The sequence below is a fragment of the Limulus polyphemus genome, unplaced genomic scaffold, assembly GCF_000517525.1.
Source record: "Limulus polyphemus unplaced genomic scaffold, Limulus_polyphemus-2.1.2 Scaffold302, whole genome shotgun sequence".
In the NCBI taxonomy this organism is placed as follows: domain Eukaryota; kingdom Metazoa; phylum Arthropoda; class Merostomata; order Xiphosura; family Limulidae; genus Limulus; species Limulus polyphemus.
This window is the reverse complement of record NW_013665912.1, coordinates 495022-512032: the sequence shown is the minus strand read 5'-3', so window position 1 is coordinate 512032 and position 17011 is coordinate 495022. Positions and strand designations below refer to the sequence as shown.

The 17011-nt window shown below is 31.6% G+C and overlaps 1 protein-coding gene across 2 annotated transcripts in view; it reads right to left on the bottom strand.

Annotated features, from left to right (window-relative positions):
* The window catches only part of LOC106457201 (39S ribosomal protein L42, mitochondrial-like), a 19875-nt gene that overhangs the window by 1499 nt on the left and 1365 nt on the right, over window positions 1–17011 (bottom strand). Inside the window, exons 2-5 of one of the 2 annotated variants that reach the window (XM_013916595.2) lie at window positions 13153–13228; window positions 9949–10033; window positions 5075–5107; window positions 1195–1316 (exon numbers count right to left, since the gene is read on the bottom strand). In XM_013916595.2, coding sequence (XP_013772049.1) covers window positions 1195–1316; window positions 5075–5107; window positions 9949–10033; window positions 13153–13228 — 316 coding nt within the window. Of the gene's footprint in view, window positions 1–1188; window positions 1317–5074; window positions 5108–9948; window positions 10034–13152; window positions 13229–17011 lie in introns of both variants that reach the window. The other variant, XM_022383036.1, reaches the window with a different exon arrangement.

Genomic DNA, 17011 nt, shown 5'->3' with positions numbered 1-17011 from the left:
GATGCTGTGAAAAAACTGGAAACCACTAGTTGTTGTGGATAACCAAAATATAATTCTATTAATATTAATTAACATCAAATTTGCAGAGAGGGTAAGGTCATAACAGAACTATGAAAAAGGAGATTTCTGAAACCTACATTTTTTACTTGATGTTAGACAGTTAGCCTAGGCATGCCTCTACATATGATTTTGCTGAAATAATATGTGGTTATTCTTGAATCATAGAGATTATAAACACCTAATCAGTACAAATGTGAAAAATACAATAGTAAAAAATCATAATACCTTCAAAAGATCTGAAGCCAGGTTAAATGAAGATCTTAAAAATGACTTGAACATGGAACTCAGTCTTTGTCTCACTGTCTTGTACTCTGAGGGTAAAGTGTAAAGGGTGTTGATTTGCTTACCCATGAGGACATAAACTTGAGAAAGAGTACACAGTGTGCTACACCAACACAAGTATGAACAGCCACATGGATATACTATTTCCTGTCTCCAACTTATTACTTAAGGCTACAGAAAAACACCTGTAGAGTTGGTATTTTTAATGATTGTTAATTACCTCAATGTAATTACTTCTAGAACATCACTAGCCACATCATTAGCATAGTAATGATGCTAAAGGTCCTTACATAAGTTACCCATTTAGCTGAATAAATAAGACCATGGTTATTGATTGGACTTGAGATGTGCAGTAAGTTAATTTCACAACCTGTGGCAGACAAACGTGTTGACATTCCACACACACATTAAAGAGGTCAGCATATCTTTACAAATTAGGTTTATTTCATATCCATGACTCAAGAGTATCAACATTTCAATGTAACAAAATGTTGAACAGAGATCTGCATAGGTTAACTGAAAGCAATACACTCAACAAAAATAAAGGTATGTAAAACCTCTATATTAGACTGACTGGAAATGCAAATTACTTTTGCCTTCTAGTGATCCAATATGAAAGTGCAAACAAAAATAGTTTCACAATCACATATGCATTTTCACATTGAGTAAATTAACATCCCTAATAGTTTTTCACTATATACAAAAAAACAACAACATAGAAAACTGTCTATTGAAGGAAAACTCCCACTGCTGTAAACAGTTTCAATCCCAAATTGGTACTACTTTAAGTGATAACCTCTTAACTCTTTGGTATACTAAAAGACTAATAACATAAATATTTAAAACTCTTACTTTTTTGCCCAACGGTGTTTTGTTGTGTATGTTAATTTCTGAAGTTCCTTATCTGTTGGTCCATCAGGTCGAAAACGGTTCTTTTCTTCAAGCCGATATTGTATTTTCAATACAGAATCTCCCTGAAAAGGAAACAATAAACTTTATAAAAAATTCTTCACAAACAATATGTACACAACATCAATTTGAACAAATTCTTCATGCCATAAGCTCAACATTTTAACAGGAAATACAAATTTATGAGAGTAATAATCCAATATCAGGAAGTAGGCAGTCCTTTTAGAGGACACCAGGGTTTTAAAAAAACTGGTATTTTTTGTTACCTAAAATTTAACGACCAGTTACTTCAAAATATCAAAGTATTACAATGATAAAATACTTTTGGTTTTCACTGTCCACAGTAACATTCTGTATTTATTTTCAGCTCATCAAAACAATTAATGGTGTAAAGCCAAGTCTACTAACTTACTTACGGTAAATTGTTTTACAAGGGCTTTGCTGTTATCTCAAAAATTATGTAGATATACAAACCCTGTCAGAAGACAAGCAACGATGGTTAAATCAATGTCTGTGCATAAAAAAACTAGCGTAGTTGAACAAAAATGTTCAGAATTTAAACAGATAGGGATAAATTGACTGTTGTTACATGCAAATATCACATATATTTCTTTTCTGAATCTCCCATGGTATTTCCCATTCACAAAATATAATTTTTTCATAAAGCTATAAGTTTATAACATATCAACTCTAATCAAGGTGTCACTTCCTGTATATAGGTTTAGTTACAGAAACAACTTACTGTTATATGAGAAAGCTGTATTGTATCCTGCATTAACTTGTGTACGTGGGATGCTCAGAGGCTGCCACATGTAGCAGAGATGCCTCTGGATATTTGAGATCCAATTTTTCATTGGATACATAAAGACTGTGAAATGAGAGAGCAGTTTTAGCATTTTCAACCAGATTCACTTCTGACTTGAAAGAATTAAGATTTGTTGTGGAAGTCCAAACTTTTTTGTGTGTTTTCTGATAATCATTCCTATTATAATGTGCCTTTTTATATTTTAGTTTATCAGTCAATCGATTTGAGCTTAATTTCAAGTAAAGTTTATTTTCACTTTCTTTTGTTTAAAGTGTTGTTCCATTTACTTTTTTGTGTTTTGATAACAGTTAATGCAATAGTTATCACTAATATGATCATCCAATTTTTGAAGTGCAATGAGTAAAAGTGTTTATTCTTGTTCAACTTAATTTCAACTGCAAAAACTCACTAAAACTGCCCTTCCATGAATCTCTTGTTTTTGTAAAGATCAGATAACTATGTGCTTGATTAATCCTTAGAATACCACACTGTTAAGCCACATTACAAATTATAGCATCACGTACTCAATGCTTCTTTACTATACTTTACTCAGGCTTATGACACACTGTAATTTGTAATTCAATAAGCAAGTTTAATTGTATAAATATCCTAGTATCATTATTATTTCCTGTTCACTTAGTCATGTTGTTCACATTTGTCCAACAGCTAGACACCTCACTGTTAAGATTTTGAATGAGTATATTAAAGATTTTACTGGAGTGGATATCAATAGTCTGCAAAAGAGAGCTGCAAAACTTGTAACCTGCTTTATGAAAAGAAAGCACTCAAGTCGGTACAGAAGAAATAATTGCAACAGCATAGATCTGAAGCAGTTCTTAACCCTATCGCAATAGTTCATGTATTTTACATGACCTTGTAACCATAGTGGTATACATACTATGACTCTGAAAGTACTTAACTCTCTCAATTTGACCAAACATGTGACCTCTTTGTGCTCATTTAGTCTTTATAGATTTAATACTTCTAACTTTCAATATAGTGTGTATATCTTCACCAAATTTGGCAGTCTTTCAGTTAATATTACAAGTCTTTCACATACAAAAAATCATATGAATATGTTGAGTATTTGTTTTGAATAGTCCTTGTGCAAAGTAGCTTTTCATGTTAAAATTAAAAATACTTTTTCTCATCTCAAATTTCTTTTACGTAATCCCTAATACCTCCTAAATGCATTTCAAACATTCTCTTTCTAATAAAACATTATAGTTTATCTGTTACTTTCTCTACCCTATCTCAAATAGGATCGGTCAATTCCTAATTTTTTAATAATTTCTATCTAATTAAATAATGCACCAAACAATATAGACTAATAACATGCAAAAAGTAGACAAATTCCCTTACCAATCAAAGTTTTTCTGGTTTTCTAACTATGCGACAAGGGTCATTAACTTTCTCAAGGGAACAATGTTGTTACTCTGAGTGAAACTGACATTTAACCATTCAGAACATAATGTTATACAATACGTTATTTTACAGATGAAACCCTTGACTTTCTATTGTAATATATAATAACATGTAAGAGAGAAATATTAACAAATCCTGAAAAAGAGGATGTGACTGGTGGGTGTGGCAGAAGGGGTTTGATTTTCTATTCCATATCTCTGTAACCAAACAAAATCAAAAACTATAAAAATTATGGTTTGTCTGATCAATGACAATTTTATAGAGTAATTTACATTTAATTTTGTACTTTTTCAAGGGGTGGTACATAAAATAGGGAAGATGAAATGTTAAGAGAAAATGTGTCATGGATGTTACATTAGGAAAAATTCAGAATTTTTTAAAATATTGCTTTGTAGAATTAAGAATTTAAAACTTATATACCATTAAAATATGGATTATTAGCTAAAATTTTATGCTATAATAATTGGTATAACATAAACAAAAAGTAGTATAATAAAATTTTGAATGTAAGACACTAAAACCTTGTGTCATGCACAGTAAAGAATACCCATAGCAATAGGGTTAATGTATCTTCACAAAATTTGGTAAACTTTCAGTAAACACTCAAAGTCTTTTGTAAACAAAAAATCAGCATTTTTAATTAAGTATTTTTACTAAAACTTTATCCGTAATTATATGGTGTTAGAATGTTGACTGTTCTAAGTGCAAAGTGATTTTCATGTTAAGGTTAAAAATACTTTTCTTTACCTGAAAATTTTCAAATTTCATTAGCATAATCCCTAAAACCTCCTAAATAAATATCAATTGTTTTTTGCTAGTACAATATTAGAGCAAGATTAACGGTAGAAACGGAGATAAGAAAAATCATTTCTTCTGTCAAAGCATGGTTCTAAAGTAATTGAATCAGCCTGAATGCACTTTAACAAAAGGAACATAGGATCTTCAAAAGAAAGAAGACCAAACGATTACAGTAACTCGCACCACAATTGTAAGTGAATCATAGAGAATACTAGTGCGATAGAAATAGAGAAGATAGTTTATCTTGTCAACTGAAATTCTAAATTAATTGAATAGTCCTAAGTGGATATTTGACAAGAAGGAGAGAACTACATATATAGTGTTTACAATATGCCTATAATACCTATAGTGTTGAATAATTTGTTGTACATATGTTTAACTTGTTCCAAATATATATATATTATTTTTAAAACAAGTGAAGTTCATGCTGTTTATTTATCACTAAAAAGTCACAGACACCTACTGTAGAAGAATCCTAATCCCAACAACAACATAGTATATATTTATACAATTAAGATATATAACAAAAAGGTTTTTTATTTTGACAATTGGCAAAAAAAAAAAAAAAAAAAAATATATACATTGTTAAATTCTGACAGACTACTTATCATTTGTGTTAGTAATAAAGTGAAACCTTAAATAAAGAAGCGGAACACAAGAGTGAACTGAAATTAAATTTAAAACCTAATACTACTGAGTTTCACTACAAGATGGTGAAAGCACCTATACGTAATTTTTAACAGTAAACTTACAAAATTGTATGTGACATTACAATCAAAAATGTATATAACTCACCTCTTTTAGTTCTTGCCTTAATTGCGGTAGTGGCTAAAATATAAGAGAAAAAGTACAGTCCATCCTCATTTTTGAAAACTAACATCATCAATACACATGACATTTATAAAAAATCAAAGACAACAGGTATTTAAAAGTTAAGAATTAAAGATATATAAAAATCATTGGTTCTTGTTTATTACACACTTTTGGAGACCTTTCAAATCTTTTTAACTAGGTAAACCTATATACATGTATCACTGTAGGATGATGCCAACACACTAACAAACTTTTGAATATTTATATTTACATTTTTTAAATCAATTTTCTGAGCATTAAAAACTTGATTTGTAGGCACTGAACAAAACTTTCCATTATTTAAAACTTGGTATGTCCTATTTATGCTAAGTTATGTTTCAAATAGGCATAAATCAAAAAACAAAAACATTGCAGTTTGCATGTCATGTCTGAGAGCCTAAGAAATGTTTTTAAAATAGCTAAGCTTGTAACCAACATGGTTTCTGCAGCTGTCAACTGACCATTTAAGGCCAATCCTTTGAAAATCACAGAAAATTGACCAAAAAATAACCTCTTAAAACTTATTTAACCTTCACTGCATTTGCTATGAACACAAATGTGTTTGACAGCAACACGTGTTTCTCATATACTAACACGGTATGTTATTTTTTGTTACTCTTGAATATATATTTACTGAGAGCTTGAAGATTTTGTCTTGACCTGTGACTGATTTCAGATTTTTTAAGCCTTTCAGTGTTACACCCCCATGACCTACCCCAACAGTATTTGTTGAAAAGTGATAAAACTTAAAAAAAAAAAAAAAAAAAAATTAATTCTAATATTTACACTTATGTCACTATTTAGTAGTTTTTAAATGTCTTTGAAACAATATTTAAAACACAGAGCCACATCACATTCTCGGCACCAGAACCTTGTATCTCTTCGCTTATGTGGTTTTTTCATTGTGAGTAAGCAAACCTAACACACTCTTTGCTGGTTCTTTAATTTGCTGTTGGTGGCAGTTTCTTACAAAAGTGTCTTCCTGTAAGTCCAGACATGGTTCACCATGACACATCTTTTTTATGCAAATCCTTTGAACCATACTTGTCTCATGATCTGTCACACTACTGAAGGTATAGTCTTTCACAATAAACTGATGCCCAACATATGAAAGAAAATTTTCTTGTATCATTTCATGCATTTTCCTATGCACTCAACATCCCCAAATCATTATGTCAGCTTTGTCAATAAGACGCATGTTATGTACATAATCTAGCACTGCCACTGGTATCACTATTTTCTGCCCACCTTTCCTGTCCTTCTTTCCACTGTCATCCATTCATCCTCCATGCACAGTTGACAACAGGCATACATCTCGCTTGTCATGCCACTTTATCACCGTTATTTTGGTCGAGTTCACAAAGTAACATTCACCTGATTTCATTTTAGAAGGAAAAACTTGCATATGTTCTCTATTTTGCCTCACTGTACCACATGAATCAGTTTTATTTGCTTACAGATACTTATACAGATCAGGGTTGGCATACAAGTTATTGGTACATAGTATATGACCCTGGCCAATATATTTTTCCATCAGTTTTATTACCACTGTGCTGGATAAACCTAGTGGGCAATTCTTTGGTATGTATGATGATTTTCCTGTATACCCTATCATATATAAGATACACCCAGTTTTAGTCATACAACACAAAAGGTGTGATTCCAAAACAATGTATATTTGGATGGAATATACTGATAAAATCCTAAGGGACCTTCGAACAAGACCAAAGATTCATCACAACCAGTTTCTGAAATGACTTGAACACTGCTGCATATTTGTATTTCAGATATAAAAGAACATACTTTATTTTGAATAGTTTGTCCTCCTCATCTTGATCTTCATTGTCTGCAAAATGAAGGAACTGAAAAAGCAACTGAAAGCAGTCTCTACTCATGTACTGGCCAAATATTTTTGCATTAAGTACTGGATCCAATGACCAATAATCTTTCAGACTATGTGTGGCACAAGCATTACAAATGAAAGAAAAAAAAAACCTAAGTTCACTAACATCTGTATCTTTCCACTTATACATTGTTGAATTAGTGGACATAGTAATTTTTTCAGCACAATACTGATAATATCTGTTTGTTTTGCGCACGATATGGTTCATCAAAGTTTCATCAAAAAATGTCTCGAAATATTTTAATTCAACCGGCTCTTCACTTACTTCACTGTCCTGTTATATTCCAAAACTAGAAGCATCAAAATCAGGTACATGGGATAAATTTATCAAATGACCATAGCCATACTGGGCCCCCACTCCATACATAGCAAGGGAGAGGAAGCCATGAGGTAGTGCCTTCACCAACACTGTCCTCACTTTCTTCACTTGGACTTTGTCAGTGGAATTTTGATATTTCAAATTCTTCATCACTCCTTGACAAAACCCTAACAGGTCTTCAACATGCTCATTCACATTGGATGTGTCACTCATATCCTTCAAAACTTTGCTTATGTCATCATCTGTCATTGGCAGCTTTCATTTGCGACAACCTTGTAACATACTAGGTTCTCCCACCATTATATTCTATGTATAACTGAGCTGGCTACATATGTAAACTAGTTACCATACCAGAGCACCAATATGAACTCAAAGAGTGGCAAGAAAAATAAACATGTATGTTACATGGTGATAGCATTTTCACTAACTGCCATATCTCATACAGAGATAGCACTGAAAGGATTAAGAGCTTCAGCAATATTTTAAGATCTAAATACAAAAAACATTTTACGACTTTTAAGGCTCCACAGGAACCCAATGCAAGCACATGAGAATGTTAATACACAGTTAAATAGTATAAGAACCTTTAACACATGACATTATTTACTTGGAAATTAAGATAAGAAATAGTTTAAGTAGTACAGAGAAGAAGTAACTTTAAACATAAAATGATGTGTGAAGCAATGAAGTCTCAGAAATATTGATTTGTTTCAAAAATTAAATTCATTTCTGGGAATGGTTTAAAACAATGGTTAGCACCAAACAAGTGAAATGATTGTGTATTATGACTACCGGAATTTGCAATGTACTGTCTCTTCACTATAGCCAATTCACTGTACTCTCAAAAACCATGCATCATATGGGGTGACCACAAACAAAATTGATTGCATTCTGATGACAAAAAGCTTTCAGTTCAGCATAAACAAAGCTAAGTCCTGCTCTTCCTTAAAACAGAGATTGGCAGTGATCATGACTTGGTTATGATGAATATCAAACCAAAACTTGAAATATGATGGAAAGAATTCAACCTCAGAAAAAGACACAATCTATAAAAACTTCAAAATCCTCATTTCCATGCCAAAATCAGACGAGCTTTTGGTGGATGACATAATAACAAGCACAAGAGGTTGCTTTCACATGACATTACACTTTGACAGCAATTTGGCCATTCATCAGAGTACAGGAAAACTTTCACAACAGCCATAATGTGTAATAGTTTTCAAAAATACCTGACACCTACCCCATTTTTAGATGTCCTAATAGGGCAGACAGGGGAAGTAATTAAGTTTTTAAAGAGTATCAAAAGATATCTCTCACAAAGGTGAAAAACCAACAAAATGACTAAAAATGAGAGGTGCAACATGGCATGAAATTTGTCTCAATAGGCATCTATTCTTGCCAAGATCATATATGCAGTGACTACTCTTGTAACTTCGGAGAAAATAAAAGAAAATCAGAACCAAATGAAATATTTATAAACTATCTTCTAGTATGGTGTTTATTTATACTCTAGAGCACAGGTTATATACCAAATATTATTTCTACAATATTATACCTATTGGTATATTTAATTAAATCTGATTATAAAATCTAAGATTGTTACTTTTATTAAATTTAACCTACATTTCTAGTTAATTCACAAGAAGTTTCTGCTTTAAGTTTTAACTGTAATTTTTATTAAGTTATTATGTGAACTCAAGTTACACAGTTTTTTCTGTACCCTTTACATGTTATTTATTGTATATAGCCTAGAGGTGGTGGCTACCTAATTTACAAATGAGACCCTACCAGAGGGCAAGCCAAATCTTCCAATGTAAATGTTAAAACTAGTGAAGCTTGTTCTTTGACTAGCATCTACCATACAGCATTGGCTTGATAGTTGAATAAAGTTTTTTTTATATATCCTATTAATTAATATCATTTAAGGCAAATAAGGATCTACTCCAATCTAAAAGTGATAGTTGGCATGGTACCTTAGAAAAGCATATTGCTCTAAACCCATCACATACTCACTTACTTTGTCAAAATTAACACTCACTTTCCAATTTAACATATTGGCTATGGCCATGTTTGCCCTGCAACTAAAAACTGGAAGATACAGATGCTTAAACTGCAAATGTACAATAACATTATTGGAATAAACCTTATTATACTCAGCCTCACAAGCAAATATCAATTCACAGAACTCAATCACTTGGATCTAAAAATATAACCATGTAACATCATAAAAAAATAAATTTTAACAGAAATACTGGGATCCTTTTTTAATCATCCCTGAAATTGCTTAGAAAATTTTAATTAAACTCCTCTTGAGATAGATGAAATGTAATGTTTGTGCTTGAGCTTTTATCAGATTCTGCAACAAAACCTGATACAAACATCAACACAGAATTTGGATGTAATTAGCTGTATTACTTTTCCCCCTAATAAAATTTTGCAAATTCCTTTTAAAATTATTATTAAGAATCAGCTACTTATTCTTGATCACTTTGGCATACATCTAAATGTTTTTCAAAAATATTATCTATAGGAATTAAATGCAAAAAAAGAATACAATTATCTACCGTACCTACTTATCTAATTTCTTCACCTTACCTTGGTATGCTCATAAGGAAATTCTGGTTCTGGATGCCACCCAATAAAAGTAGACTTGTCGTCTGTTAACACAACCCATGAGTCACTACAAGAGTCCATAAATAAAATTTAAATTTTAAGCTTAGTTTCAGTTCTACAGAAAAGGTCTGAAAAATGTACTCATCAAAAAACTGGTTATTGAACATTTTACTGAGATTAACCTATACAGTTTTGCAAAGAACAACGTGTAACTTTTTAAGTTTTAGGTAATTATGTGAGTACTAATGAAAGAAAAAAAGAGATGTTTTTATATAGATAACTGTGTATGTTTGATACTTAAATATGAATTAATATATTTATTTTGAAATGCAATTCAAATATATCTTACATCATAACTATTAGCTATATTGGTGGCTATTTGTCATGATGGAGAGATCTTAAAGTTCTTTTAGTTGACCTCCCTACTTTTCCTCTATTTAATGGTCAACATTTGTACGATTTACAAAGCACATGACAAGCTGAAATAATTAGTCACATATAGGAAGAATGCTTGTACAATTAACATTAGTCAGTGGTATTTCTCATATTCAAGTCTGTATTGAACCTGAACCTTGTCGAAACGTTGTACATTTGCTGTCATGTTAAACTTATATTAAAGTTTTTCTTCATTACCCATTTAAGCCGTCTCCAGCCATTATAAGATGGTTTCTGTCTGAGCATTCCATGTGGTATGTTCTTATTACAACATTCACTTCAAGAAATGACTTCATTAAAAAGTTATACATATCAGTTTTCCCTTATTAGTGTTTTTTCTACATATTTGCAGATACGAAACCAGAACATAACATAGATATCAAAATTAGCAGTATTTCAATATTACAGTGAAAATAACAAATGTTTATATTGCACTACGTTACTCAGGGCTGACGAGAGGGGTCAAGGGAGGCACGGCATTAGGATATTCCAAAGCTCACTAGAAATGCATACTACTTAATTAGCTAAAATGGCTACTGCTTTTTCATGGATTCATGAAAAAATTTGTCACCTATATTTATTTTATGAAAAATCAGCAAAAGTTAATAATTAGAATGAAGGGGGGGGGGGCATGACGATATTACTGACCCTGAGGCTTGGGCTGGCTCTCAACACCCCTGACGTTACTGAAAGTTCTTTAACTCAGAATATTAAAATTAAGATTTAGAAATAGTTGAATTGAATATTAGTCATATTGCATCATGATGGTAAACTTTTCATTGCATAGTGCCAAATTCTCTGATCACCAGCAGCCCCTAACATTAATATCACAGCACCAGAATAATCCTTGAAGAAATGAGTAAACATAAAATACCACTATAAAATGAGACCATAGAGGAGGTCTCGACAAGTCCTGGGCTTTAGGTCACTATGGTGACTAAAACTTTCTTTGTGGCACCTAATATTTTCTCCCATTTAATCAGTATATCTACAAATACACCCTTAATTCTACTAACATTACCACTAGCTTCAGAGCACTACCTTGACAGTACGAATGACTTATCCACCACTATGCAAAGATGTACAGACATTTTAATGAGAATATTTTCTTGGTAAAGTTGGAGAAAATAAATCATTGTAAAGTTTAAAAAAGGATGCAAAAAACAATACATGAACTTGTATATTTGTAATAATGATAATAATAAAAACTGTACTTTGTGATTATCAAACAGGGTTGATGAATAGGACTAGTTTGTAAATTAAGTCACACATTCACCCTCTCTTGGACTTTTGACCAACCTTGTAACCACCATGTGACCATGAAACTATACGTATTATAACTTTTAATGTAGTTAGTGTATCTTCATGAAATTTGGCAAGCATTTAGTTAACATTAGAACATTGTACACAAAGAATCAGATTTTTTTAATTAAGTATTTTTACTAAAGACCTGACTGTGAATTTATGGAGTCAGAGTCTGACACAAAACTGACTATACTGAATTCAATGTGGTTTCAAATTAAGATATAAAAAAAATAGTTTTGTTCATCTTACAGTTTTCACAATTCATTTATAAAACCTCTAGAACCTCTTCAATGAATATCAAGTTTTTTAGTTTAACTTTATTTTGAAAATTGTTTACAAGTTTTAAGTTTCAGGGTTGTTCTACAATAAATATATTTGTTGATTACTCTGTATAATTATGTAAAACAAGTTTGCTGAATAGGCATCACAAGTCAAACAAAAATAATGTGAAAGTTTAAAATAAAAGTTAAATTTTTTAAGTGTGTATGATAGAATCATTTAGGACAACTGACTTAGAAGTCAAGAGTATGTTAGTGAATCAAGAGAGAATATGTTGCTTAAAATGAAAATTAAGTCTGTCAGAAACTTACTTTTTAGTAGCACATATAAAAGTATGGGTGTGTTGGGCTAAGGATTCTTCTAGAGTAGGTGTCTAAGGTTTGTCGTAAATGAATTCAACAATAAACAAACAGCACACACACTCCACTTGTTTTTTAAAATAATATATATTTTCAAAACAAGTTAAATGTATGTACAAAATTCTTTACACTTCGGCAATCATAGTTGTATCTTAAACATTATACAGTTTTCTTCTTCTTGTCAAAAGCCCACTTAGGCCTATTCAATTGCTTTACAATTCGGTTGACAAGCTGAACTATTTTTCTCTATTTGTATCACAATAGTATCCGTATATAATTCACTTATGCTGTCGCGTGAGCTACTGCAGTTGTATCCTGTACTTCCAATAATCATCTCCTTTCATCAAGGTCCACACAGGCGGGTTCAATTAGTTTAGAACTCCCTTTGACAAGACAAATTATTCTCCTTATTTCTTTCAATTTATTAACCTCTAACATATCAACCATTATGCTTTTCACTCCAAAAACGGTTAACTTTTCATTTTTAACTTTTCTCTCACTAAATTTCTTTTTCCCATGACTTTACTTTTTACTCTCTCTCCACTCATCACTTAGGCCTTCTAGAAATCTCCATAGCCTTGAAATTAAAAGGATTGCAAACCCAACATTTGACAGCCTCGACATCAATGAATTACAAACACAAAATAAATAAATTAATAATACTATCTACACTAAACAGTCTTTTATATCTGACAAAGGCATTAAATAGATTCATTTTCTTAATATTCAAATATGCTATATTTAAACTTAAGAGTTCAGATTTTCCTCAAGAGACTTAATTACAATCTGTTCAACATGCATAACTTACACATTTGATAAAGTTGATGAACTTGAATGTCGATAATGATGATGGTACATACTCCATATGTAACGACTCAAAAAATCTGTAAAACAAATAAAATATTATAAATAAACAACCTACATCAGCATGTGCTTAGTACATAAATGTTTTAAAAGCATATCTATCAACAGGGTTATTCAAGCCTTAGTTTTTTCTACTGGCATTGTTCTCTGATATGATCAATAAAACGTAACAGTCAAGTCCAATATTTCATAACATACTTAAATCCATAAATCACAGCATACATTTTCAGATATAAAAATTAATAATTAATTCATAATTTTATTACATAGTTGAAAATTAGTAACTATTATATTTACAAGATACCAATTTAAAGGAAACCTATATACAATGAAGCACAAAATTTACACTACCAAGCATATCAATTACCATATCATAAAATTAACAGCAGTTATGCAATAAGATGTAACCATATGACATTCAGTTGTATTAATATTTTTCTGTGGCTGTAACATATGCCAGTTAAGTGAATTACCCTAAAAACACATGATTATACATGTGATGGTTTGATTTAAAAATAACAAAATAATGGGTGATGCACATAGCAAGAAACTATAGCATTTTTAATTTAGCAGCAATATTTTATTACATAATTTAAATGTAGATAAAACAGACTTCTTCAAAATACCTTTTCTTTATTCACTTTAAAATATACATACCAATGACCCAACTGTATACAGGTACAAATGTTATCTACAGAATAGTAAGATACATATTAGCACAAAGTGGCCTCAATGGACGTGTAGCTGTTTAAAAACCACTGTGTAAGAGAGACAACTAAATTAAATGATTGGAATGGCAATCAGACATCAAACAATGGGATAAGTAAAGCTAGAGAAGAGTACTTGTTAAAGATGAATCTAAATTAAATTTGTTTACAGCAAACAACAGTTTGTTCAATAGCAGAGAGGAGAATGGGACAAGGTTCTGTATACAACATCTACAGTGAAGCATCTAAGTCAATGGTATTGAAGAATTATGTAAAACTGATGGCATCCTGACTGCTCACAAGTAGAACAGGTTCTTATTCATCATGTCATTTCCTCAGAAACAAGACCTGATGGGGAGGGGATCCATCTTCCAGCAACAGTGATACCAAGTATGTAGTAAGTATGATAAAATAATACCTCAAAGGAAAAAAAAGAGGCTGAAGGAACACACACAACTGTGGCTTGGCCTGTGCAAAATCCTGATATAAGTATTATTAAATCTAAATGGGCTTATATGAAGACTAAGAAAGTAAAAGAGCAACTAAACAACTTTGCTAAATTGTGGGAAGAAATATATGACATTTGAAACAATATTTTACAATTGTACATCAGTAAACTTAAGGTAACATAAAAACAAAGTGTGCTATTCTGTTTAAAAGCAAATATAAAATCATAGTGCATTCTACATCTTCAATTTTCTTTTACATTTTTAGTAATAATGTATTGAGATAATGATAAATTAACCAATTAGCTGTAATTACTCATTATTTGTGCTTCTTGTATGAGTATTATTTGCATATTTCCAATGTACTTTGATACCAACACTCCAGACAACAACTGAATCCACACTCCAGGTGATGGATGTGGGGAGAAATGAGGGACTGATGTAAAAAAATTTTTTTTCCATTTTACACCAAAAATGCAGTATTTAAATACAGATTTATGTATTCCAATGTTCTAGAAATATCACAATGATGAAAAGTAGAGAACAGAACACATGAATCAAACATGCAACAATCAATGAGACGCATATTACCCAAAAGTACAGTACAAGTGGCATGTGCATTTTACATCCTCTGGAAGGGAACAAACATCAAGAATCATTTTGAACATAACAGAAGCCATGTAATAACAACAATAGCATCTGTAGGACATACAAAACTAACTAACCACCCACCAGAAAGATAAAAAGAAGGTGGTCAGAACTTCTCCATTCATATGAAATGTACCATTGTTTGCATGAAGCTCCAACCCAAGGTCTTCACAAATCTGTCCAAGAAAAAACAGATGCATAAAAAGAAGGGAAATAACTTACAAGAAATATGTATACCAGGAATGTAAGAGAAGTCCAGAGAAATCCCAATCAACCATGTGGAGACAGACACAGAAAGGAGTGCAACCAGATAATACAATGTAAAAATCGTATCAGGACTCGTATCAGGAAGGATGCCAATTCAAGGCTTGATACAAACAACACATAAGTATGTGTAACTTGAATAAAAACATTTGACAAAATGATGTGAAAATAAAACTTGCAAAAAAATGTAATCAAGATGTAGGTATAGTGTTTTCTGTATATTATCAAATTTTGCCCACCGAGAAATTGGATGTACAATTACTCCCTTCCACCCACCCAGCATCTTTCTGAAGGACAAACAAAATTCAAACCTAACTCTTCAGGAAGTTGCTGAGTACAACTTGAACTCCTTGAAAATCTCTCAGTCCTATAATTAGCAATGACTTCCACTTTACTTCCACAGGATAGCAAGAGACCACTTTGCCCATGTATGCTATCCCATGTTTCTACTAACACCCTCCTCCAAACTACATACAGAAACCACTTTTCCCATATTCAGCCATGACATTAAAACTACTCATCCAATCTTTTCTTGAACTCTTTTTAGTGTTGCAGCTTCTACCACATCTCAAGGCAAATTTCCATAGGACAACCACCATACAAATTGCAAGTAACACTGCCTTAACTGGAGTCCAAGTTTTCCTTAACTCAAACTTCAGTCAACTTAATCTTATTGCCTGCAAAATTATTTTATTAAAACATCACCTGGATTTATCAATTCCACACCTCTTGTAATTTTGAAAACCTCAACAGTGTCCTGCAGAGCACTTCACCTCTACAATGAAAACATGTCAAGAGATTTCAACCTATCCCTAAATAATAACCTAACAAGTTTCTTACATAGCACTTTATCAAAAATCTTCTGTCAAAGTGTACTAAATCCACTGCATTACCATGTCAAATTAAACAATTACATATCAAATTGCAGTTCACTACTAGAGATGAAAATGTTTGCATCTTATATAATCTGGGTGCTACACAAGAATATGTGGCATTTTGCACAGTAGCTAGCTGTAGTCTCATCTCATACATCTGTCAGCTCACATATGTTAAGCAATCTGATTGGTTCAGACTGGTTGTACTATAAACTTAGTTGTGCTATTATGTTGTACCTGAACACTTCTTTATGAATAAATGTACAGCTTGCATTATAAGAATACTACTTTTCTTAAAAACTTACAAACAGTTTAAAAGCTAAATTGTATCAAAAAACCAATCTTTTTATTGTTATTTTTTTATTAAAGGTGGACCAATCTGGCTGTGTAAGAATAGGTGGCCCTTAAACAACAGCCTGATTGCTGCAAAAAGCAGTTATCATATTGTATAACAGAAAGTTGCTTCAAGCCATCCAAAGCATTAATTCAGTGATCTTGATGAAATGTGCAATTAACTGGTTGGCACAAGATTGCAACATAAGAGGAATTTTTGTTATGTTGCAGCCAGCCAAACCATTAGTCTTTAGTCTCATGTTGTAACTTGTAGCCTTCCTTGATCACTGTAAATTTTGTTATAACCACTAAAAATTATAATTTTGAAACATTGAAATATCAAATTATAAGTTTCTGAATCAGTTATAAAGCTTAGTGCAAGTATGGTTTCATGTTTTCCAAAATTTTGCTAATTTTTATTAAACTAACCTACTACTACTACTAGTACAAACTACAATAAAACATTTACCTATGAATGGCTGGAGACGGCTTGAATGGGTAATGAAGAAAAATTATAATATAAGTTTAAC